Source organism: Pseudoliparis swirei, chromosome 2 (genome assembly GCF_029220125.1).
Source record: "Pseudoliparis swirei isolate HS2019 ecotype Mariana Trench chromosome 2, NWPU_hadal_v1, whole genome shotgun sequence".
Taxonomy (NCBI): domain Eukaryota; kingdom Metazoa; phylum Chordata; class Actinopteri; order Perciformes; family Liparidae; genus Pseudoliparis; species Pseudoliparis swirei.
In genome coordinates this window covers 14,635,880-14,661,251 of record NC_079389.1, presented here as the reverse complement: position 1 = coordinate 14,661,251, position 25,372 = coordinate 14,635,880, and the positions used below count along the sequence as shown (strand labels likewise).

Sequence of the window (25,372 nt, the reverse complement as noted above, 5' to 3'; positions counted from 1 at the left end):
ACTTTACTTCCTGGATGTCATGAATAACTGATCAACTCAAGTAGTTTTAGTTGTTAGGTTTTGGAGAAATATAGCATCAAATTAACAGCTCATACTTCAACATGGTGTTACTTTATATAGCAGCTTGAAGACCTTTTATAATCCTTGTAAATAAGTGCCGATCAACTAATCGATGGGGATAAATGTGTTATACAATATCTGAGAAATACTATGAGCTGTATGATAGTTTCATTTAAAGTCCTTGTAATTTGGTACTTATTATAGGAAACTAAAGAGTCAGAGTCCAGAGGAATTCCCGTAATTAAAAATAAATCATTAAAACACACCAATATGCATTCATCAATCAGCTAAAATTATACATCTTTGTATATTTGTGCAATGGCATACTTGCAGATCACACAAAAAAGGATAAGTCAATTTAAGTGGTGCCAAATGACAGACTCTTCCAAAATAAATGATCATATCACACACACGGCTTGTGTTTCGTAAGAAAGAGATGGTGACCAGGCGGTTTTATTCTTCCTTAAGCATGTTTATTGAAAGTTGTGAAGTGCAGCTGTCAAGTGCAATTGTGGTATGTATGTTACAATATCTCATCCGGTCATTGCAGAAACATGCACAGAACACGAGTATACAACCGATACACAGAATGAAAAACAAACATTGAGAGTTTGTATTTGCGGTGGTGTTTTTTTTTTTTATGTTGGAGTTTTATGATATTTTGATCCAAAGGTACATCACTGTCAAATGAAAAGGGAAAAAAAAAATCATAAAGGTGCAATACTCCAGAAAGAAAAGTGAAAATTATTTTACGGGTATTGTTGCAGTCAGAGATATGGACAACATTGTTGGCCGTGTGTCGTCAGTTAAATAACATAAACTCCTGTCCATCCAGTCTTGAAAATACAGCATTAAAAATAGACGACACAGATGGGGCAAGACCAGCGTGTTCCTCGCTCGCCCGCTTCGACCCGTGCAACCAAGATAAGCTCTGTTGTTTTTCTCCTTCTCCTCACTATTTTACATGGTACTTACACTATACAGAAATATACATCATCTTCTGCCCATCAAACTTTTAGAAAAAGAAAAAAAATGCAGCTTAGCTCAAGTCTCAACCCTGTCAAATAAGGATTAAATTACATGCCGCTGCAGGGTTGCGAAAACAGTCATGATGAGCTTTTGTTGAGGGCAAAATGAGCAGCTTGAAAGAGAAATACTGAAATAGAATATCGTCATCTCAATAGGAAACCCCGTTTTGTTCATCCCACCAACCCACGGGTGTAGTGACGTCATCAATGCTGCCAAGTCTCTCCCCGGCCCACCCTCCAACTCCGTCATTCCAGATGTGGACTTTGTCATAACAATTGCTCACATTCTTCATTTGTCACTCAGCAGAAGGCTTTTTCTCTCTCTCTCCCTCTCAAATCTCCAGCCTGACGATTTACGACCTTTACGATTGCCTTGAGAGAGAACCACTTGTATTTACAGCAAAAAAGGTAACTAATACAAACCCCCACCTCCTACTCTTCCGTCGTCATCATCAGTAAAGCCGACATCACTTAAAATCCAGACATAGGCACAGTGATTTTTTGTATTTATTCATCTATATCCAAGTATATTGTCGCCACTGATAAGCATTCTTGCTTCTTCGGGAATGACATTCTAGTTGATATGTCAAAGGGTTATTTGGCAAATGTTCGATGATTCAATCCTCCTCTGAAAACAAACCCTCCCACACAGCAGCTCGGCCCGCTGGATACATCCTTCTGAGAGATAAATATGTGCAAATTCTTGTCTCGACTGCAGAACCTCCTGCTGCAGAAGGCAATATTTAGCTCTGTTGCTGGAGCGGAGCCGAAAAGCTGTCCGCCGGTCGGTCTGTAGAGAGCAGGCTACATTGACGGAACAGAGCTGTGCGAGATGGGCTGGGCGAGGACGGAGCTGCTTGGGGGTCCCGGCGTGGCAGCGGTTTGAGGGGCAGGTGGGGAGCCGGTCTGAACCTGGGCCTGGAACTGGGCCATCTGCTCTGGGCTGGCCAGGGTCTTCAACAGGGTGTTCTCCTGCTCCAACTGAGAGTTCCGGTCGATCAGTTCCTTGATCTGCTCCTTGAGGACCTCCACCTCCTCACGCACGGCGTACATCAGGTGACTCTTCACCAGGTCCTGAGACAGACAAGAGATACAGGTTCATGACTAATATGTCATCAAATGCACAAACAAGGTCGGGCTCAAACCGATGGTCCATTCGTTAGAACTCAAATGTATCTCTCATATGTAATTCTGGCATCAGGACATTTTTCAAGCGAATCCAAATGGTTTCTAACCCCCCCCCCTCAAAAAAAGGGAAACTGCATTTATGTGAAAATACACATCAAATGCTATTAAAAAGATTTTGGGCTACAATAATTTTACAAACATTGGTGGTCAGAGAAGTGAGGCACTGCACGGCCTTTCAAACAACTACAATGTGCAACCATTCATTCCTATGTTTCATTTGGATTCAGGAATAATAAATTAATAAATTGTGTTGCAAACTAGTGGAACAAACTATGTATAAGACAATTCTATGAAACATGTGCACTGCCAACAAGTTTACAACTGGAATATGTTACTAAACAAGCACAATGACAAAGGAAAACTCGCCTCAATTCTAAGCGCTAACACAACAGACGATTAAGGGAAGCCGTAAATGAGTGCATTCCCAGAGTGACACGTCATTAACCCGTCCCAGATTTAAGCGTGGGCCAATCAGAGGGCGAGGTATTTATAACCAGGCGTGAGAGCCTTCTCGTTTGCCTAGCAACAGTGCTGACAGCAGCAACAACAGAGACAGAATGAAACAGAAAATAAAACTCCCATTTCGTTTTCTGGGGAAAAGGTTGAGAAATAATGCAATAATAAAAGTGAGGCAACAAATGTATTGTTAAGAAAGGGAGATTAAATACATAAATGAGAAAAACTTTTCACACGTTGGTGACGTCTCGATCAGGGCAGAGGTTAGTTTGAGGCGACACTAGTAGAGCACTTTAATACTAGTATATGTAATGTATAACAGTACAATCTGTATATGTAATGTATTACAACAGTAACACTTATTTATCAAGTGCAGAGTACAGATAAATACCAATAATTTTACGCCTCAAACGGCTCGTTTGTGTTGCTTTATATTGACATTATTAGTACACACACACTGATGCCCCTGTCCTCATATGTATTACTTTATAAGCTAAAATATGCAGAAGAGCGTGTCACGGAATGCAATGAACTATCGTTAGACAGCGATACGTAATCAGATGAATCCCTAAATGTTTTCCTCGTGAAGTTTGTCCCTTCGTTATAAACACAGTAAATACAATAAACAAGTTGAAAACGTACCATTGCTTGTTCAATCTTGTTGTCTATGGCCACAAAGCTGGCTCCTGACGAACTGCAAAGAGAAGTGGGGAGAAAAAAAACCATAAAATTAATACATTTTAAAAAACAATCCGTGCCATAAAAAAAAAAAAGCGAGATGCCGAGCCGGAAGCGAGCGGGGAACCGGTCCCTTTGTCTGGAAACAGGTCGTTGACAGGAAGCCTCTGGAAATGCCAAGAAAGCCAACGGCCTGTTTTTGCTGGGTAACAACTCCTCCATCGCTCCCCGGCCTGGCTCGCGTCAGTGTGGCCTGAGGGCACCGACGGCGGAGCATCCGCACACCGCGCGCCACCTCCATCACACAGCGGGCACAGACCCTCACTGGCGCGGGGGACCGAGCCTCGAACGCGGGGCTGCGCGGTTTTTAAATTATTATTTTTTTAAAGGAGCTTTTATAAACGCGGTGTTTACCTTTTGTCGAGCTTGACGTGCGAGCTCTCCGCCTCCAATAACGACGACAGAAACGATATGGAGAAATTCCTCAGATGGCAGACTCCTAGATCCACCGCCACCGTGTAGCACGGCGGACTCATGCTCGTCATGTTTCAGTCTCCGCTAACAAACCAGCACCGCGTCCCGACTCGACCTCCACTCGAGCGGCTCCGCGAGACGCATCCAGCACGCGCTATTCTATGTTCTGTCCGGTGAAGCTCGTGCACCGACAGCAGCGGTCCGAGTACAGTCCAAGGTCAGCTCATCTCGGCTCTATACACTCGCACACACACAAACGCAGAAAAAAATCTGCAGCTTTGGACAAGCCCGCATGGTTTATGCAGCGACGCGCCGTGAAGCCAGTCTCCGATTGGTCGAGAGAGGCTCATTTGAATAATCTACTCAGAAACGCCCCCACCTGCCGCTCAGCTGACCCAAATTTGCATACATTATTCCAAGAGCAGAGGATGTGGATGAAACCGGGGAAAACCGGATGAGAAGGGAAGAAGAAAGAGCTGTAGTGCAGAAAAAAACCCAGACATGGGAAAAACACATTATTCTATTTAAATGTGAAATTACCAGCTGCTAGTGCCACCGTGGACACTATGAACACAGCTAATAATTTGGTTTTATAGTCACTCATATGAAACAATATGTGGAGTCAGTTTTTAATTGATTAATTTATTGTTGGAATACCTTAGAATGTGTAGTATTGTTAAAGACCGCAAGTATACGACAACAAAAAGCCCTTCTGCAAACAATAAAGTAGCATACAGACTATCTGGAAATAGATGCCATAGCAGTGTAGGGACATAGGTACTCAACACTGCCCACAACAAAAATGTCACACATCTAATTGTCTACGCATTGCCGACATCAAGCCACACGGCAGCATTAATTCCAGAGGATAATGATACATAGAAAACACCATGGGCAGGTGTTCAACCAAAATGCTGTGAACACCCATGCAGAGCCATGATGTCCATTCCTATGATGCCCCTATGTGGCCCTGAACTGCACTGCAGGTCTGTGGGGCTGAGCCACATCAGCAAGAACGCCTCAAGTCTCGCTGAGCGCAAAAGGGCGACGACTAGAAGTTCACCATGCAGAGAGTGACACGTTCAAAAACCATGTGCAGATGAACATCAACCCAATGGTGATAGGATATTATCTCGATGGCTACCCTGAATTTCGGTTGGCTTATAAGACATTTGTAATGACATCTTTCATATACGTAATCATGCATGTTGTTTCAATTGATAAACAAAGACATTTTTGACAGAATAGAAACATCATACTCCAGCGTAGCAGCAACATCCCACTGCCTGGACATGTCCAACGTGGTGTTCAACTCCTCAAAAAAACAGTTTTCTTGCAAGATAAATTATGGCATTTATTTTAATGAGATCCCTTTTAAAACATCGGTCAAATGTCTTTAAGACACTGGAGGCCATGTTAAATCAATAAGGTCAATCTGACTAACATTTCTGGCAGAAACATCTCAAACTCCTCCACAAGTAAATTCTCACACACGCCTAAGCAGCAACACAGGAAATACTCAAATCCTGTTTGTTTTTTTAATCTATTAAGACAAGTTCTACATCGAGTTTGTATTAAATCTTTGAAAAATTGGCAAAACAATAAGCAATCAAGCAAACGTGTGGCGAAACAGGTCACCAATTTGAAGTTTGTTTGTATGCATCTTTTTCTTATAAAACGCTTTGGGTTTATACACAGCTCATAGTTATGTTGCAGGCTTGCCTGAGCCTCCACGGATAAACAAGAGGTTGATCGCTATCATGCCCCTTCCGTCTGTCGTAACTGTACTGCCTCATAGTTCTGGATGTGGAGTGACTGCATCGGTTGCCTGAATGGAAGAAAACGTGTCGTGTGTCGTAATAATGAGGAGAAATAATTAAATCCTGAAAACACAGAGCACAGGTCGAGTGCCTTTTAAAGTTATTTTAAATCCAGCACTCACCTTTTAAAAAGGTGGATTTATTTGGGTATCAAAGCACAGGTCTGGCTAATTAAGCACACGTACCAAGAAGATCAAACACATCCTCAATGCATCGATGCAGCTGCTGCTCACCTCCGATAACAAACACTTTCACACTTAAGAAGAAGCCAAATAGCTTAATAAGAGATTCTAAGCCACGATTATCTCTTCCCGTCTCTTCTTTGATTGGAGGGGTTTAGCTCATTATCCAGACCCAAATAGCCAGTTCAACTACATTTCTTGAGGAATAAAAACGAGATTGAACAATCTCACTTGAAACGCACACAAGCACCCAGACTCGGTAGGAGCTACATGGTTCAACTGTTCCACTTTAAAAACGGTCACATGTCAAGGACGACCTGCTTTGAAGAACAAATTGAGAGTATAAACACAGATTTTGTACTGTTTGTAAATTATTGTTTTCAGTTAGGAAATTTACACAATGTTGTCTTTTTCCTTTACAACCTGTACACATGTGTTCCTATTCTACAGCAAGGTGAACATGTGTAGTTTCCATCAGTGCATATGACCAGTTGTTCACAGGTACATGTATTAACTAGAACGGGCACTCGGTGGAGCGCATACCTTCGCCACAGCCACTTTTTTGGTACCTTTTCATGACCTTTGACCCGATCGATCCCAAAATCTAATCAAATGGTCCCCGGATAAGAACCAATGATCCCACCAAATTTCATGCGATTCGGTTTAATACTTTTTGAGTTATGCAAATAACATACAAATAAATAAATAAATACATACACAGCGATCAAAACATTACCTTCCGCATTCTCGAATGCGAAGGTAATTAATGGCCTTCCTTCTTTGCTGAGAAACAATTGCCGAGTGACCTGCTGTGACCCAAACTGTGTGCAGACCAGGGCACTTGGCCGTGTTGTACATATGTGGCATCCCCTTTTTTTACAAAAACAAATGACAAACAGTTTTCAGAGAAGTTCTTTTTGATAAAACTGACAAAGTGTGAGTGGTGCAACATTTTGTCCCTGAAGATCAGTCGCAATACAACAACAATAAAAAGGAGCAAAGATCCTTTTGCAAGCACTTATAATGTGGTACTTGTACATTGCTATACTGTTGCAGGAGAGAGGGTGACTTGATCATACCTGCAAACTCATGAGGGGTGAAAAAGGTGACAACGGGGGGTGCAGGTGACTTTTGTTGTTGTTGTCACCACACCACATCCACGTTGTTTGAAGCCTCAAAGCTTTTAGAACCACAACTACAGTCATTTTATTGTTCTGACCACAAATCTAAATAATGATAATAAACAGTTTAAGAACAAAAGTTCCTCCGCTCTGACTCAGCCCTGTAATGATAGTAATAACAAATATACATTGTCATTATATATAATATGGTTAAAGTCATTCATGAACCAACTTCCTTTGTTTTTGCCTGAACAGTCCTCATGGACTTCTCCCTGAATCTGTTCTGTCTCTCCCTGTTTGTCACGATACTCATATTATAACTTCTATACATATTACATACCTGCCATAAATATCATGATACCCGATACCAGAATTCAATACCATAAAAACAATATGGTACCATAATTACGAGACTGGTATATTTATCTATAATAGTAATAAATAAAACATCTGTATGGTTCACTTTTTACCAACTTTTTCAACACTTAACAAATGACAGTAATATTAGTATTAATACAGCCAGATATGAATGAAACTACATGGTTCCATCATAGCATTGATGATCACTATGAGGCCGTTAGTCTCTGACCAGATGATCCACAGTTCATCAGGATGAGCAGCTGGAGAGTTACAGAACTTTACAGACTGAAACATTTCACTTCTGGCATCTTTGTATTTGTTAAGCCGAAGTCTCTAAAGCTGCGCCACTTCTCTCGCTGTGAGCTGCGAGCTGCGCAGTGTGCGAGACAGCTCGCCACAGGAGCGCGTGCGCTCTGATCGCTCTCTTAATGAAGTATCGATACTAAAAATATTCTAAATCACATCGTGTTTAACGTACGGGTACTTTGTTACCATCGCTACACCGTGCAGCGTGACAGGAGTAGATGTAGCGGGCTAACATTCAAGCTAACCTGAACCCCCAAACGCTGTGGACATCTGAACGCTGATTGGCCGAGACGCGACACGTCCATCAAAGATGTTTTATTGCGAAGAGCAACACTTCACACTTTTCTCCGCGTCTCACTGCAATCTCAACGGCAGCGGGCCAGGTGACCCCCAAAAACAAAACTCTTCGGATCTCCACGATTCACGTGGATGACCTATTTTGAGTTCAAAACGGTGAATTTCACCGAAAGGTGACAAGTTTGCAGGTATGCTTGATGCAAAATGATGGAGCAGATGGAGCAACGTGATGGAAACAGAGTCGTGATAGAGCAGCAGAATATGGCAAGCAATTCTGTGAAAAGAAGAAGCATGCTGTGGGTTTGATTACTCACAATCCCACAGCGATATCACTAGTTGGCACCAACATAGGAACGTCGACTACGTTTCCACACTTTTCTATCGGCAACTATATATCAACGCACCCTTCAATATTTTCCCTATAGAAATAAGCACACGGCAAATGTGTGAATCGGCTTTAAGTATCCTCCTCAGAGTTAATGCTGCCCCTGAAGCCGAGGATGTATGAATGAGAGAACAATATAGTCACTGTAGTGATTGGCTCCAGCAGCGCCACACTGTACCGACTCCCCGGGGAGTCCATGTCTTTACATTACCTTTTGAGATGCTGCTCCAGCTCCCAGAACAAAGGCTTCATTGCCATCTCGTCGTGGCCCTGCGCTCGTGCTCCCTGCACCCTCATGGAGCCGTCCGTCAGCAGGATCATGGGCACTCCAAAGTAACAGAGCAGTGCCTCCTGAGCGTCTTTGTTTAGTGCTTTCGGACCCCCCTCCCTCCTTCTTAAACTCAGTGCACAGATCTCGGTGGCGGCCTATGGATGCACGAGTGAGTGCGGCTGCATAGGGACTCGAAGGCAGCGGGCCAGGTTATGATGACTGTGTGTGTGTGTGTGTGTGTGTGTGTGTGTGCTGCTCATTCTTCCCCGTCTGACATCCATTTGTGTTTGAATGGCTGACTAGTGAGTGCATTACTGGGCTGTGACGTGTGATCATGTGATACTGGGAGTTACATAAACCATCGACGGAGATTAGCATGTGGCCCAGTGATTTCCCTGCTCCGACACCATAAGCCCTCTGCCCTCTATAGCCTGAGACATGTGTGTACAATACAAATGTTGAGCCTCAACTCTTCGACATCCCTTCAGCAGCACTCTTTACTTTTTAAGTGAGCCACATACAATCACGCGTTTAAAAAATAAATCTTTTAAAACGCACATAAATGAAACCAACTGGAATGTAGTTGTACCGAACATCAACGATCGATACTTAAACGTCCACAGCCACGTATCAAAGCGAGATTTCATAGTACAGATTGTCCCAAAAATCAGGAGTGACAGTGATTATATCCAAGACTAAATGTTTTATTTGTCACATGAAGGTTGTCAGATTCACCGAGAGGTCAAAAGCTATCTGGGCTTTTGGTCATCTTGTCAAAACTGCAAAAACAGCCCGGACTCTAAAAAATCATTGTTATTATTTTTGTACACTGTACTTTTCTATGCCAGCCCTCATTGCGATAGACAAGCAACCCTGTGCCTCAGGGTCTTATCTTGTCATTTCTCATTGAAAGGCCCCCTTTAAGATGGCTTAGTGCCTCAGCAGACAGAAAACACAATCTGCACTCGCAGGGCCTCCGCCAGCTTAGAGACAGCCAGCCAAGAAACAACAGGTAACGCATGAGCATAATGCCCGGGATTTCACCTGTCCCTACAGACTTCATGTGCTGGGGTGAATCAGGATCACATGACTTGTGGCTGGGTCATACAGCAGCCTGCTTACTTCAGTCTAGTTTAACAACGGATGAACGGGTTTCAAACACCTTGAATCAAACTGTGACCCTCTGTCACCCTCAATGTATTAAAGTAATACTTTTCCTTATGAACTAAACAAAGTGGAAAATAGAAAACATTTAAAGGCTTGTGATATTCCTGATGTTGCATCCTAACATACCTGCATCCTCATTGCATGGACAGCCAGCACACTTATTGCTGAGCAGTCATGAGTTCTGATTTTGAAATTCCGATAAAACATGAAATATGGCAGTGGTTGTCCATAGTCACACCCTGACTATGGAGAGTGACGGAGCTACTGAGTGAGTCGGTCAAAGAGGCAAAGGAGGAATGATGAGTTGCCATTCTGGGCTCCATACGTAAGAGAGAGGTCTGTGGCAGCGTTCGGGCTGACAGCAGCAAGTCCTGAGTGCTCGCTCTCCACTAAACTCAGGCACACCCACTAGGGAAGAGGCAGAGAAGGAGGGAGTCAGCCAGAGCCACAAGAGCCAGAATGGCCTCGATCCACCACCTCAGCATCGTACTGTCGAAAAGAGTCATGGACACAGAGAACCGATGCAAAGACAAATAAATGGTTGTAATGTGTATTTTTTTCCCCTTTTGTTTTTACTATGCTTAGATAGATATTTAATTTCATTCTCAAACCTGACGTTCTGACTGTTCTTTCCACTAAACATAGCTAATCATCAGGACTGATTTTCAATAGAAATAAATCATTTAAAATGTAAAACGCGTGGTTCTGCATCTTAACTTGTGGATGCACGATTAAAGGAAACGTATCCCGTTACTTCAGAACTTCTGGACTATCTGACTTCTCATCGAGGAAGTTGGCTGAACAAGCAAAAACAAAAACCCAGTTGGGGTCCTCGAACATCCTTGTAATGATTAAAGAAAAGATCAAATGATGCCAACATTATAGTGCACATGCTGCTAAATGCTATCTGTAAATAAATTGCTGGTGTCTGCATTGTTTATTGAGTCACTTTAACACCTTGAAAAAGAGCAGGGACTAAAGCACGCACGCAAGCAGAAGGTTTGAGTAATGTGGAGTGAAACCTGGCATCAGAAGGATTAGCAGCAAAGAACACACAGCGTTGGAGTCCAGACGACAGAGGACAGATGTAATGCCGACCGCAGCGATGAAGACGAGGAGAGCCGGCCCACTGTTGTTGGGTTGGAAAAGCCTGGGGCACTACAGGCACATCTTGTTTTGATTGTCTTCTACTCATATGTATTGGGATATTCCTCTGTGCTCTACGACTTTCAAAATACATCACTGAAAAAATATTCGAACATAGCTCTGAGGTGTTATTGTGTAACCCGTTTGGACCCAACATTTTGAGTTGTGGTAGTAATCGGACACATTGTTGCGCAATCAGATGTAACTACAGTCGCAACAGCAAGACAACTTCAATTTAACGGTTTCATTCAATTGTTTATTCTGGCGTGATATTTCTAGAAGGAGATGTGTTTCGCAACATGTAACATCTAAGAAACCTTTCTTAGGTCAGCGAGGGTTTCTTTTCAGCGTTGGCCAGTGTGACGTCATGGAAAACATCTCAGACACTGTCCTTTCAGGGTCCTCACAAGAGACCGTTTACATTCATCTCTTTCAATTGAACACCTCTTTTACCACGAGTAAATCATATCGTTTAGAATCTGATGGAGGAGAATAGATTCCTCACACTGATGTCTGGGGGCCTCTCTCTCTCTCTCTCTCACACACACACACACAGCTAACAGTGATTCAAGTGTGTTTGTGTTGGCCGGTGGGAGGCTGTTCTCAGTTCACCATACTCCACAGAACCACAAGACGAAGTGAGTCAACTCACGCTCTCATTCGCTCGTCTCCCGCTCAAATCTCCCTTTAACACGATCTGCAGGCTTCGCGGCCAAATCCGTCTCAGCTGGATAAACTTGTAACGTACACAGATGTTTTGTCCGACAAGATTAACATCGACCTACCGCTGATGAGCTGATGAGCTATACATTGACGAATGGTCTCCCTTGTTTAGATCAGGTCAATTATTTTAAGAATGTGTACTTACAAGTGTGTCACCAAGTTCACTTTCATGAAAGGCTAGTTCAGTTAAGTGTCCGACACCGATGTCAAATTCAGCAACTTCTGTGGTTTTTCAGTGTGATTACCACATAGATACTCGTCCAACCCATAACCAACATGGTGTACTGTCTGATTCTGAGGTTTTATTGTCTGTGCCAAATAACATACTATTCACTCTTTCAGGATGTGATTTATTTTCTCTAATAAGTTATTGTGTGTATGGGAAATGGTCAAATATTTGTTGTCTTTTAAACATTTGAGTTTTCAATTTTGTTTTCAACTCTGTTGCCTACAAACATTTCAAACCACGACACTGTTGAGTAATATAAAGTTATAAACAGTTTTAACCTCAGTTGAGGTTTCAGAAAGTAACATCTGCAGCGCAGGACTTTCGCTCTGTACTGTTTGTTTGTTTTCAGCTCAGTTGCTGTTACTGATATCTGCTAATACGCAAAACAAACTGGTTAAAAGTATCCAGATTTAAAGTTTCCATTTTCTTCCTAGCCTTCCTGAGAGAATGTCTCCTATACGTTTCTCTTCTCCGTCTGTTAGCGACACACATCAATAATAATCATGTTATTATTTCTTTAGTTATATACCTCTAGAAATTCCAATTTACTCCAGACAATAATTTGAGGTTATGTTTTCCAGTGCTAATTCACCCAACCAGCCATGGACCTAAACATCTCTGAATACCAAGAATGTCAACTCAAAGCAAACTTATTCCATGAATCATATTTAGGCAACTGCAGGCCAACAGAATCGATTTTTAACCAAATTCATAGAAAAAATAACCATGGTCCTCATTGGTTTTTATCATCCTCATCTTTTAAGAAATCATTAAAAGTTCCTTTAATCCATAACCCTGGCCAAATTAGGCTGCAAACCCGTAACCAATTATCTGCCTTCTCATTTATGTGTATATGCATATGTGTGCATGCTCATGCAAGATCACAAGTAGAGAAGAGGACGGAGCAGTAAATGGTCTTTCAGTAAAGGAGCGATTGAATGGAGATTTATGTTTTCTGCCACAATGGACATGAACATAGGAGCTCAGAAGAATGAAACCTCGTAACTACTTAACTCATTTCTCAAAGGCTCTTAAATCAGTTTAGATGTTGTACCCTGTTTGATGTTAGTGAACATAACATTGTTGACATACTTAAATGAGACCAGTTGGTTCAGTTGATAGTCAGACGGATGACTTCACTCCGCTCTCCCATGAACCTGAACGTACTGCATTGTACAACTTGGATCAATGAGAGTCAAAGCAAAATAGTTTTACATTCTTACCTGTTTAAGAAAAAAAAGAAAAATTTAAAATCCGATTTCCTTTTAAAGCACAACATTCCTCCTCAGTATAACACACTGATACTTAAACAATAGTATTTTGCTGTAACGGCTTTCATTTTACTATTCTTTGACATTCAAGAAGCCACAGTATTAGCTCTACTAATTGAACAATTTCCTATTTGCACCCAATTGTTTGTATTATTTGCAGAACATTTACTTTGACAGTTGAAACCGAGTAAAGCAGTTTTCAAACTTTATTTCTCACTCTGTCCCATGTAAAAATAGCCCCACATTTAAATGATGGATTAAAGATAACTCCAAAATGCTCCATTATTACACTACTTTCTAGGTAGGTATACACTGCCACCTAGTGGCCAATACTAGGGCCTGTTTTAGGGTTGAATTCCGGATTATTGCTCGCGTTCTGCCAGAATGGCCTCAACTAAACCCAAACTCCATACCCGGTGTTTTCCTTTGTTGTGCAGACAAACAAGCAACATGAAGTCTGCAAGCTTGTATCCCTGTTTTTGGTATTAGACAGAAGCCGTTTAACTCGTTTTGTTTGGTGTCAGACTGAAGCAAAGTTACTTCATGAGTTAGTGGAATTTACCCTCATGTGGTCATGATGTTATTCAATAGCAGAACAGGTTATGTTTTGTTTTTTTAAAGATTTTGTCATACCATTAGTCTGCTCAAATGTTTAGAGAAACCCTTTGTTGGGACACAATGTGATGCTAACAAAGCTAACAGTACAATAATCGCAGTATTATGACTTTTTCAATTGAAGGAAAATCATGAAGTGCATTTTTAGAAAATCATTTCTTATTAGCAAAAGAAATGTTTAACAAAGCCAAAAATATAAGCTCTTGGCTGAGCAAAACCGGTATTCTCTGGTATGTAGTGGGGGTTTTAGCCAGTAGAGGGACTTGTATCATGTCTTTAATTCAAGGCTCCTTAAAATATCCTCTCAAACTGCACTGTTTCCAAATGTGGCTGAATTCAAATACATCACAGATCTCAATCTAGAGCGCTGACCACAAGATGACCTCAACGGGACCCTTTCCTCAGCATCAGATCTCTGCACCCAGGCAGCTGAACATAAAACAAGCATCATCACACAGAACCCTTCACAACCTCCACAGATCATTCATACCCACTTGTGTTTACATGGTATACAACCCGAGAAGGTGCACTTTACAGCCAGCCTTCACTCCACAGCTTTATGGACAAACATATGCTTCTTTTTTTCCTGCTTTTTTTAACAATGTGTATATTTTTGATGTATGCACTATGCATGTTTTCGTTCTACCTGTGAGAAGTTTAATCTGCAAGTCAAGATTTCCAGACCAGTTATCGACAGTCCTCTGCTCATCAGATGTGTCTTATTCAATGAGATCACATCCATATTTCCCCTACTTCGCCCTGTTGGGAGAGGGTGGGCAAAGTATTTGTAAAATGCAAACTGTATGTATGAATCTTAAATACTATAAAGCAACCAGCAAATAATGACGTGTCATTGGCTAATTCTCAAGGAAGCACCATTGAGTATTTGCACTTCTTCAATCCTCCCTTTCAGTTTGCTTTGAGATTTGTTCTGTGAAAAGCTGTTTTTAAACTCTAACAATATGCTCCCTGTGAACGGATTGCAACACAGTTCACGAGTTATTTTTATCCTAAAATCATGAGTCCAGTAGTTTCAAAACAATTTACATTGCTATTTCTGCGACTTAAACGACTCCAGCAACAGATTTGTGACCTAATGATTACAGTACTCAATAAAGTACCAGACCTACACGTGATGAAGAGCCAAGTGTGCTTTATGCATGCAATCAAGAGAAGCAGCGGGCTAGACTTTAAAAAAGGAAGAGAGAAATTGAAAAAAGAAAACTTGGCTGAATGAGGAAGGCTGCAGCAGGGGGAGACCCCCCCTGCTGCAGCCTTCCTCATTCAGCCACCAAGAATAGAGAAGGGGATTAGCTCACACAGAGTGAATGAATATGAACCCCTATGGGAAAAGACACTCACTGGATGGAGCTCTCATGTCAGAACGGCTGAAACTATGAGACTCCCAACACAAACCACATAAATCAGCAGCTAGCCCTGAGACACGGCTCGAGGAGGATCATCAGATTGGTTCAAATATTTCAGCAGGAGAGCCGTGTTGTTGAACAGAGCTCTGCTCACAGCTTCTTTGCTGAACTAATCTCATTAAATGTTTGGGAGAAAGTTTCATCGAGACACAAGTTTTGAAAACAACTGCTGCAAGTTGAATTTTAGTCAAACAACATCTGCCTGGGGGTATCTGACCCTCTGCAGTTTCAAGAACCAACAAGTCCATTAGTGCAACTTGTGCTGCTTTTTTGGGTATATTGTATGTGGTTTCTGGTCCTGAAATCCATAATCAAATCAATAGAAAATTAATCGGAAAATATAATATATTGATTATCAATACGTTAGCCAACAGCTAATGCCCGGAGGTTCCATTGAGTTCCATTGTGATGGGTTCATGCTCTGTTGAGGAAAGATTTGTATGGGCAAAGGTACATTATAAAGTTATGTGTTAAATTATGATCTAGTAAAATCTAGTTTGGGCAAAATCTTGACTAAATACAGTCGTTTGAAAGAAGTGTTTTCACCACAATATATAATGGACATTAGAGAGATAATTATGCCCCATCTCTTGCTCTAAACAGCTCATGATCATTAACATACTAGTGCCAAGACATTACAAATTATATATCCAAATCATTTGAATTTTGTTTTCATGCAAATAACCACTATAGATGCTGAAGATAAAGTAAAAGAATATAACCGATGTAAAGGTCATTTTTTACTTCAGGTAGTTGATTTATGGATGTCGGTGAAGATCAGCTGCTAAAACGAAACAACATCTTTTTTATATGGCTCATTATAATAGGCGATGTATATATGTATATGGTATCAGAGACATGCCGGTGAAAAAAAGCCAGGAATGCGTATGCCGATAGCAAAGTCATGCACTGCATTCTCTACATTTGTGTGAGTGTGTGAGTGTGTGTGTGATTCCTGGAGCTGACTGGACAGTGTTCGAGCCACAGGAATGCCGGCCTTGATTCAGCACATGGCAAACATGTTTCAGGGCACTGGCAGCCCACTGAGGCCTAAAAATAAAAGAAACGAGTGGCTGAACATTAAACCTCCAACACAACTTCAAAGTGTCGTACGTACTACACAGACCTTAGCGTGGTTGGTTTGGCGATATGACGGATTATAACGTGCAACTGTAGAAATCTATTTCCCCATCTTGGCAGACACGGAGGAGAGAGCAGGAGGAAGCGTCTTAATGAATTCAAGATGAGAAATAACTCTGGTAACACGATTACTGGATATTATCGTGGAATATACCAGGTCTGTTATGTCTTTCATGCAACCTCAACATCCTTTTTAAAGTTATTTAAAAAAGCTAGGCCAGCTTTTTTAAATAAAAGATAAACAAATCCTGCAGGAAAATTAAAAGTCTTTTGTTAGTCAGTGAAAACAAAGTTGAAATGATTCTATTCAGGAATCTTAATGCTTCCATTTTTAATTATAGTTTTACCGTTTTGAATATTTTGTCAAGTGTCGGTTTTGATTGTATGCCAGTTCCACATCAAGGAAGAACATAATTAACTGTGATTAACTACGATATGGTTGTTTTCAACTATTTCTTGAGGATATAAAATTCTATCAAATCTAGCAACAGAAGATTTGGGCCACATCACCCACCCCTAGCTGTAGATAACAGGAATTCTCAATTGCCACAATATAAATCCTTCCATCTTTCTGGTCAATAAGCTTGGTTCACCAAAAGATGCTGAGACTTCTGAATTGTTACTTAGGTAAAACTAAGAACAGCATGTTACCACAATACAGTTGCATCTTCAACATGCAGCCAGTTCCCCTTTTCAAACCCCATGTTAACAGCACTACTTTCTCAAGGATCCTGGGTCATTGCCGTTTTCATCCTTGGACCAGAGTTGTTCTTCTGCTTCCATATAAAGTGAGCTGGAGAGCATCAGAGAGGTACTGTACTACCTTTTCTTTGCAGTGCAAAGGAGGTACAAACAGGAAACAAAGAGAGGCAAGCATTAACCCTTACAACAAGACGACACATTTTGTGAGTGATTATGCCGTCATGACCAAAGAGATTCAGTCAATTGATTGTGATGCACGACATGACCCTTCAGTGGAGAAGCAATAAATAAATAAATAAATAATAGTTGAGGCAGCAACCCAACTGCTTCTGCCAGTAATGAACAGCTACAAAAAGAAGCAGAACAAATGACAAGGATAGATTATCGCGTGTGAGAGTGAAAGTGAGAGTGTGTGTGTTTCTTTCAGGGGTGGGAGGGTAATTTTGCCTTAGATGAAAGGCGGGCTAAAAATACAATCCATTATCATCCATTACAGATCATTAGTTTTCCCACTGCACTCTTAAGTGGTACAATCCTGTTTATTGATGGAAAAAATAAACCATCTGAAGGAAGGGCGCGGAGATAAATGAAATCAATGGCGCATCTGCACAGAGCATACAAATGGGGCAGAGGACAAAGACCAGGGGTGACTTATAGAGATATCTAAATGTCTATAGCATTTTTTGACCTCTACATTTCATCACCACAGTAAACTGCTCACAATCTCCTCTTTTCATTCTGCCATTCATACTTTCACTGCCTGGGTTAGAAAGTGGCGTGTAGTGAGACCTCCCTCCCTCCCTCTCGTGCTCATACACAGCGTGTTGCTGCTCTCCTGTGTTCTGGTGTTCTCTGGCTTGGTCCATGTAGTGGGAATGGGGGAGGTGTCAGCGGCATAACAAATAACAAATGCCGTTTACTTTTAGTGCAACTGCGGACAAGCCAGAGCCCAATATGAAAGAGAGAGAGAGAGAGAGAGAGAGAGAGAGAGAGAGAGAGAGAGAGAGAAAGTGTTTTTCATGACATTTATTCGTAGCATTAACAACTCTTAGCGCCTGTTTGCATATTAAGTCCATGGCTAATTTTCAGATCAATATTGCAAAATGATCTGGGAAATTTGGCTTAAACAAACAGCATCTCAATATTTTGATTAAATCGTTTTACAAATAGATTTATTAGGAGGAGTAATTTGGATTTGTAGCATTTAATAAATGTATTTACCAGCACAAACATCATAAATCATCAAGGGTGGTTGTAATAAATAAGTATCAGGACTCAGGAGCACATCATAAAAATTACAAAATAAATCATATTTATGTTATCGTGAAAACATCTTCAAACACCTGGGTTTATTCCAGTTGTTTTACCAACACTACATTTTACGAGATAACGTGAACAAAGCATGTACATTGTATAATTTGCCATCGCCCAATACTTATTTTCACAGAACAGGGCCTGAAAGCAACATAATGCAAGTGAACAGATCCTTGGTTTGTTTGCCGCTAGGATGCTGCTAACTTTACTAGCCCTGGATGTTGTAACATATTACAAGAAAACCATCTATGATAAGGCACGATACCTACTGATGAGGAACTGTGCTGCCTCTAAACTCATACAGCTGCGGTACTGCCTTTCAAGAGAATGTGGCCTAAAAAGACAAACAAACCAATATATGGCCAATGACTGCAACATCTGCACATCAGGTTTGTCAAAGTCGATGGTATAACCTTCCCCAAGCCAACGCTCACTCAACAATGGCCGGATTTATTAGAGCTGGAGCACTGATGCACGACTCTGCTCAGTCTGCTCAGTCTGGTCCGGTCTGCTGTGTCAGGAGACCTGACTCGGTTTGCTCGGTTCAGGCCGGGTCATTTCCTCCGTGTTGTACATTTTGGGGATCTCGTTGATCTCCGCACAATGAGCGACGGGCCCAGCACACATGGGGTATCAGCACTGCCAGGGGGGAGATTACATTCAAAATAGCCCCCAGCAGAGATAGCCATCATGCTGCCAGCCAGGGCCACATTCCCCTGAACCGTCACGTATTCAAACACACACACCAGACCAACAATGGCAATGTGTCGCAGCATCCTCATTCATTTCAATGAGACCATTGCAATGGTTGTGCTTCAACAGATAAAGGCCAAAAACCAGGCTTAACTTTTGCCACAATCCATCATCTTTGGCAGCGTGTTGGTCAGTCAACAAGTCTACAACCATGGTAGCTCAAGGAGCACGTCCCAAATGCTTTAAACCAGGGGGCACCAACCTTTTTGAAACCGAGAGCTACTTCAAGGGTACAAAATAATACAAAGGGCTACTTGTTTGATATAAACTTCCCGAAAAACACATTTGCATAAATCACCTTTTCATAATGAGCCGCCACACGACATCCTGAAGCTCTTATAACTTTTGATTGTTCCGACCAAAATTCTGAACATAGATTGTGCCGAAAACATGTACAGTAATACTAAACATTATAAGAACAATCGGTTCTCTGCACCAACTGTCAGTGTTTGTGCCCTAATATTAATAAGCAGAGTGGTTATGTTTGCGTGCAGCAATTTTTTTTACGCGCTCGATATCCATTGTTAGTCAGAATTTCAGGGTCGACTCACGTGGTTCCTGCGCGCTTTACATTAAATAAAATAAAAGGCTGTGCATTCAAGTTGAACCATAACTTCTGTTCTACCGAACTTAGCTGGCCAAGTTTGCAAACCTACATTATCTCTCTACAAAATAAATGTCTTACATCTGAAGGTGTGAAACAAGACTACAAAAATGTAGATTTCGATAAATTAAAAAAGGTGAGCGAGATATATGAAAGCTTTCTAGAGACAGACGGAGTGTTTTCCCCCTGAACTACCCTGCCTGTGCGGTATGCACTCGGTTTAGCTTTTTCTGAACACAAGAGAACATTGGCAGCCTCAAAAACATCCATAGTCAACAAACGAACATCACAATATATAATATTGCCGATTAGATTGTGTGAAATATGCTTTTAAAATTATTATGTTATCCCCTTTTCTTTGTCCCAAATACTTAATCTAAACAAAACAAGTTATTATACTATTGTACCTGTATCTCTCTTTCGCAATACCGTAAATAAAAACTACTCAGAAATCAGGACTTTTAAATCTACAATAAACTTTTAAATTGATACTTAAATAAATGTTGTTAATAATAACAAACCATACAAACTCTGTCATGAATCAGAAACGGATGCTGGAGCGCTTAAGCACAAGCTGGCAGCATTGCAAAAAGCCAAGTGGGTTATAATGTAAGAGTAACAGCGATCAGTGAAGCAGTTCCTGAAAAGATGAAAATCTCAGCTCCGTATGATCTCATTCACCTCGAGTAAAAGGGTTTTCTGAAAAATGTACGCTTCTAGTTTGTAGTCTCTGAAAGTGAGCATGAGCGGGCATGTGTAGCATGAGCTGAGGAGGCTGTGCTGTCATCTCAGAGTTTGGACAGTTATTTCATCAATGGTGGGGCATTGGTTAAGAATGAGAGAGAAAAAGAGGGTTACAGTTGCAGCCGTCCATATGACTGCAGCGGACGTCAACTACTGGCAATCACATGACGGCAGGTAAACTACTGAGAAATTGACCATGAGCCTAATTCACCAAGACATTCTCATTTGAAACAGGGGATTTGGTTTCCCATAAATGCTACTCATCATCAAAGACAATAATCCACCTGATCCCCCATAGATTTCACATTCTTCAGTGTTAATCATGTGATAACAGCAGCCGTCTAACTGGCTCATAAAGACAGACTGAAACCAAACCAGCCTCATTACATCCCTGGTACCCTATACACTACAGTAAGAGCCAGTACAGGAATCAAATCATCTTTAGAATTACAACTAAGGTATGTAAAACATCCTAAAACCTTCGGTAATAAAGACATTTTCAGACATTGGGAAAATGAGCTTAAGATTTAAGAGCGACTGAAATGTGTGCAATTTCCTGCTGCTGCTGGGTAATTAAAATGTTCAGCTACCTGCCTTCTGCCATCTCAAACTCAATAATGTATGTCTCGTTTCCAGTTTTCTAAAACAACAAATCTGCTGAGCGAGAGCGTGTTCAGCGAACTGTGAACCCAGCAGAAATTGTGCCCTGTAAGGCATACAGTCGGGATTCAAGCAAGGAGTCAGTCTCGTCAGGCGAGGTGAAATGCCGAATCACTGCAGCCACACGAGGCGTCACATCCAGCTGAGCCCTGCACTGTGTCCCACTGAGAGGTCAGGAGCAGCCTGGCAACTGTCTTTCGAGGAAAACAATAACACGATTTTCTTCCTCAGCTGCCACTGAAATCCTCGAGCTTCAAACTGAATCTGAATGCTAAGTTGGCATTTAGCAGTAATTTAAATTAGATTCCTGACTGGGTCAATTGGGCCAACATGTGGTTACAAACAATCAAATACATAGAAACAAAGTAGGGGAAATTATTTCTTACCCATCCTCCTCTCCATCAACAGTCTTGAGACCAGCTGATGCATTTAAGGCACTGGCGGTAGTGGCGTTGCCCTCAGCTTCTTGGCCCTGGCCGGTGTTGAATCCAGAGCCGGTCTCCCCGCCGGACAGTTTGGGCAGCCCCAACAAAGCCGACTGGTGCTGGAGGAGCAGCCTCTGGGCGTCCTGAAGCTGAGTGGTGGTGAAGGTGGGCAGACTAGCGTAAAGGGCACTGGCCTGGGCAGCATGCGCCAGGGCCAGGATGCTGCTGTGGTCCTGGGACAAGTTGGCGCAGGACAGTTGGCTCTGTAAAGCCCCCTGTGGGAGCATCCGACCGCTATGCCCAGTGTTGTGGGTTTGGGGAGCGCTCTGAGGGTTGGAAGGAGGCACACTTGGGACAGACACTTGGCTCCGGTGGACTGTCGTGGGCAGACGGGTGCCCACGCCAGGGTTTTGGATTTGTGTTGAGAGTGACTGTCGCTGCTTCTGCTGTTGGCAATCCTGGCGGACTTGGTGGTTCTGAAGCTGTTGGCCAAGACCTGGTAGTCCAATATGAGGAGTCTGAATGGAAGAGGGCTGCTGGGGCTGTGTGTTAACAAGAGCGTGCGACTGCTGCGGGCCTCCCATCATCTGACATGCTCCATTAGCTGATGCGGCGTGGTGGGACAGAGGTTGAGAAGCTGCAGCTTGGTGTGGATAGGCGTACTCGGGTGGCCTCACCTGCACTGCGGCTGCTTGGGTGGTGGCAGACGGTTGCTGTGGCAGGGTTGCATAGCCCACCTGCTGCTGAACATTGACGAGGCCCTGTGTGGTGCCTGAGGATTGATTAGACACTGCTTGGGCATAAGTGAACTGCTGATTTGGTAAAGCCGCCGTCGGGTGACCACTGGCCTGGAGGCCTGGCTGATGAATGTTAGTGGGAGCCGAGGGGGCCACAGTCGTCTTCACATGTGAATGGGGAATATCCGTGGGGTGCATGTGAGGTTGGGAAATGACCATGCTTACGCCACTGGGGAGGATTCCTTGAAAGCCCTGAGGAGGGGAGGCATAATCATGGGTATGCCGCGATACTGGGGGTCCCCCAGCCTCTCCACTGCACAGGCTCTCAGTATAATGACTTAATGTACTTATAGTGCTACTCACAGAACTACCACTTGTGCTTTCCCTCTCCGAGGCCCCGGCAAAACTCTCATTGACAAAGTGACGCATGCCGAGGGGCCCGGTATCAGATGCAGAGGAGCTGGGCGCAGGGGCCTCCTTGTCGTAGAACTCGGTGCATGTCCATCTGCCCTTCTTAAAGGGTTCAGAGCTGGAGTCCAGCTTCACCACCCTGAAGCGAGAACTGGTGGTAGCCACTGCAGGGGCCGGTGCAGGCTGGATCGGCGCAGATAGTACAGGGGCTGGGGCCACAGTGGTCACAGGCTGCAACGTAGCAAGTCCGACCCTCCCCTGGATCCCACTGGAAAGTCCAACCCCTCCAGAGGCACCGATGGCTGCAGACGTTGTCGTCATAATGTTGCTGGAGTTGGTGTTTTGGCGTTTCTGGACCATGCCGACATTAGTGGCGGTTATCAGGTTACCCCCTGCTGACGCAGCACCAACTCCCCCCGTGCTCCCCATCACATTGAGAGGAAAGCCACCACTACTAGCGCTCACACTGATCCCCCCTCTTACAGGCACGTTGGTAGAGCTCAATATATTCACATGACTAACAGTGCTCGTCTGGGGATTAACTATGCCAACGGCCGCGCCCATAGCGGAGCTGTGCATTCCAGGGGTCGATCCTGGGACCACAACCCCCACAGGCCGAGCAGCAATACCCGGAGGGGCAGCTTGGGAAACATTCTCTTGAGGGACCCCCGCATTTGAAGGCATTTTCTGGTTGACACAAGGTGAAGCTCCAGAACTGAGGGCAGCCGACGTGCTCCCAGGCCCAGAGGAGAGGGGGTAAACATGGGCATGGTTGTGATAATGAGGATGGTGATGGTGCACCGTGCCGTTCACTATGGCCCCGCCATGCTGTTGAGCCTTGTTCAGGGCATTGGGGTGCGAAGGCTGGTTCGGGGAGACAGCTCCGGGGGTCTCCGCCTCGTGGAAATTATTCAGCGTCTCCTCCGAGGAGCTCCTCTCCGCTCCCACTATGTCGTTGGCCCGGGAGAGCGACACATCCAGGATCTCAGAGGAAGAGAGGTCCTCTGTGTGGGACTCATCCAGGTCATCGTAGCTCTCCGTGTCCTCTGCAATACTGTTGTTGGTGCTCACAGAAATTTGTGCAGGGGTCACACTTGTGATCTGGAAGCCGCTCTTCTTTTTTATCTGCGCTCCGACCGACTGCGTGGGCTGCGGATGCAGATTCAGGCTGTGGGGTGGAATATGATGGGGACCCGGGGAGGAAGAACCAGCAGGAGGTTGGCACTGAATCAACAGGGAGGCTTGATACTCATCGGCTGGGACGTGACTGCTGTTGACCACCGGGTTCGCCGGCGTTGACGGCGCAGAGCCGCTCCCGCTGCCCGCGTTGCTGCCCCTCGTGTGAAAGACAGCCGGGTGCGCCATCTTTCTAACACTGCCAGAGTCTCCTGCGGCGTCCGGGTGATGCATTTCGAGAGAATCTGGAGGGTAGTTGGTCTCCGACAGTACGCAATAGGGCTGCGATTTAACGGCGCCGTCTTGACGAAACTTCGATCGACAGACAACACACACACACACAAAAAAAGTAAATACGTGAACCAAGTGTCGGCTGTTTTCAATGTGCCGACATTCACAGCATCTCGCAGACACACGAGTCCCAGACGATCCGGTGACAGTTAGCGAGGCAAAAGGACGCGAGTGGCCGCTCACCGAGAAGCTATAGCGACCTCACACGTCAGCTGGTGCCACCGGCGGTCTCGGGCTGCGCCTTATTTACGAACAAGCCAACATGGTGTATAGTTTTGCAAAAAGAAGCTACCTCGGAATGATGCCTCGTGCTAAAAGCGGGACAGCGCGAGCAGAGGAAGTTGTCCGTGTACCGGATGCTAGCTTGACAGGAGAGTAAAGTCAGCGAGCTAGCCGCCAGTCTCCATCACCGGCTAGCTAAACACACACTACGGCTCCTTGGCTGCTGGATTTGCTTAAAGGAGAGAAATTGTAACTAGGCAACCTTTCATCCGGTGCGCGGCGACGTGAAAACCGATCACTTCACGGACGCGTCCAAGTGTTTAATCCATTTCAGTGAATCCTTGTTTTGTTGTAGTGTTGGTTTTGCTGTATCACGGGTCCTCCCCAGTGGTAGCGTTGTTCGGTGTGTAGCCTCCTGCAGCGCTGCTGTGGCTGTGCGCGGTGACGGGGCTGGAGGGGAGGGGTGCTCCGGAATATGGCGACCGCGCATGGTCTCTGCTGCCAGACATAAAGCAGTCTGGGAGAGGCGGGGACGAACCCAACGTCAACATGGACGGAAAGAGACGGAAATAGCCGAGGAAAGGGCTCCATCTACCCCAGGAACCAGAATGAGGATATTAGGGTTGTTTTTTTTACTCTTGAACTTTACGAACGAAATTTAGATCGATAGATTTGACAAAATAAATAATGTAATCATTTTGTAAAATATGGTGTATTTTTTTTTACAACTAACAGACAACTAACTAATATCGAAAAAAGTAGCTTGTCAATAAATAATAACAATACAATAAAGTGACATAGTGGCATAATAATTAACCACTCTGAAAGGGGCCATCCTGAGTATGACTTATTATATGTTTTTATATATTTTGTTAAAATGACCACTGTACCTAAGATTTTTTTTTAAGTGATTCAATTTGTAAATTGTGATCTCAATACATTGTGTATATATTCACAGGTTGATGCTAGTTAATAATCAAGAGATTTGA

General features: G+C 43.4%; 1 protein-coding gene across 6 annotated transcripts; it reads right to left on the bottom strand.

Moving 5' to 3' along the window:
• Window positions 1-511: 511 nt before the first annotated feature.
• Window positions 512-24,987, bottom strand: LOC130201273 (TSC22 domain family protein 1-like). 6 transcript variants are annotated; one of them, XM_056426137.1, is made up of 4 exons: window positions 24,345-24,987; window positions 21,508-24,182; window positions 3,375-3,426; window positions 512-2,162 (listed from the first exon to the last, which is right to left on the bottom strand). In XM_056426137.1, the coding sequence occupies exons 2-4, from the start codon at window positions 24,102-24,104 to the stop codon at window positions 1,893-1,895; spliced, it is 2,919 nt and encodes a 972-aa protein (XP_056282112.1). In that variant the 5' UTR covers window positions 24,105-24,182; window positions 24,345-24,987; the 3' UTR covers window positions 512-1,892. The 6 variants fall into 6 exon arrangements, with proteins under 6 accessions (XP_056282112.1, XP_056282121.1, XP_056282131.1 ...); XM_056426146.1 differs by having other exon boundaries at window positions 24,454-24,987; XM_056426156.1 differs by having other exon boundaries at window positions 24,646-24,987.
• Window positions 24,988-25,372: the final 385 nt, after the last annotated feature.

What these genes read in the sequence shown, in the direction of transcription:
- LOC130201273 (XM_056426129.1), bottom strand. Translation starts at nt 24,104, where the DNA reads ATGCATCACCCGGACGCCGCAGGAGACTCTGGCAGTGTTAGAAAGATG. An exon ending in GTTGATGGAGAGGAGGATGG is followed by an intron (nt 3,427 to 21,507) that starts GTAAGAAATAAT and finishes TTCTCTTTGCAG; the next exon opens with TTCGTCAGGAGCCAGCTTTG. An exon ending in ACAAGATTGAACAAGCAATG is followed by an intron (nt 2,163 to 3,374) that starts GTACGTTTTCAA and finishes TGTCTGTCTCAG; the next exon opens with GACCTGGTGAAGAGTCACCT.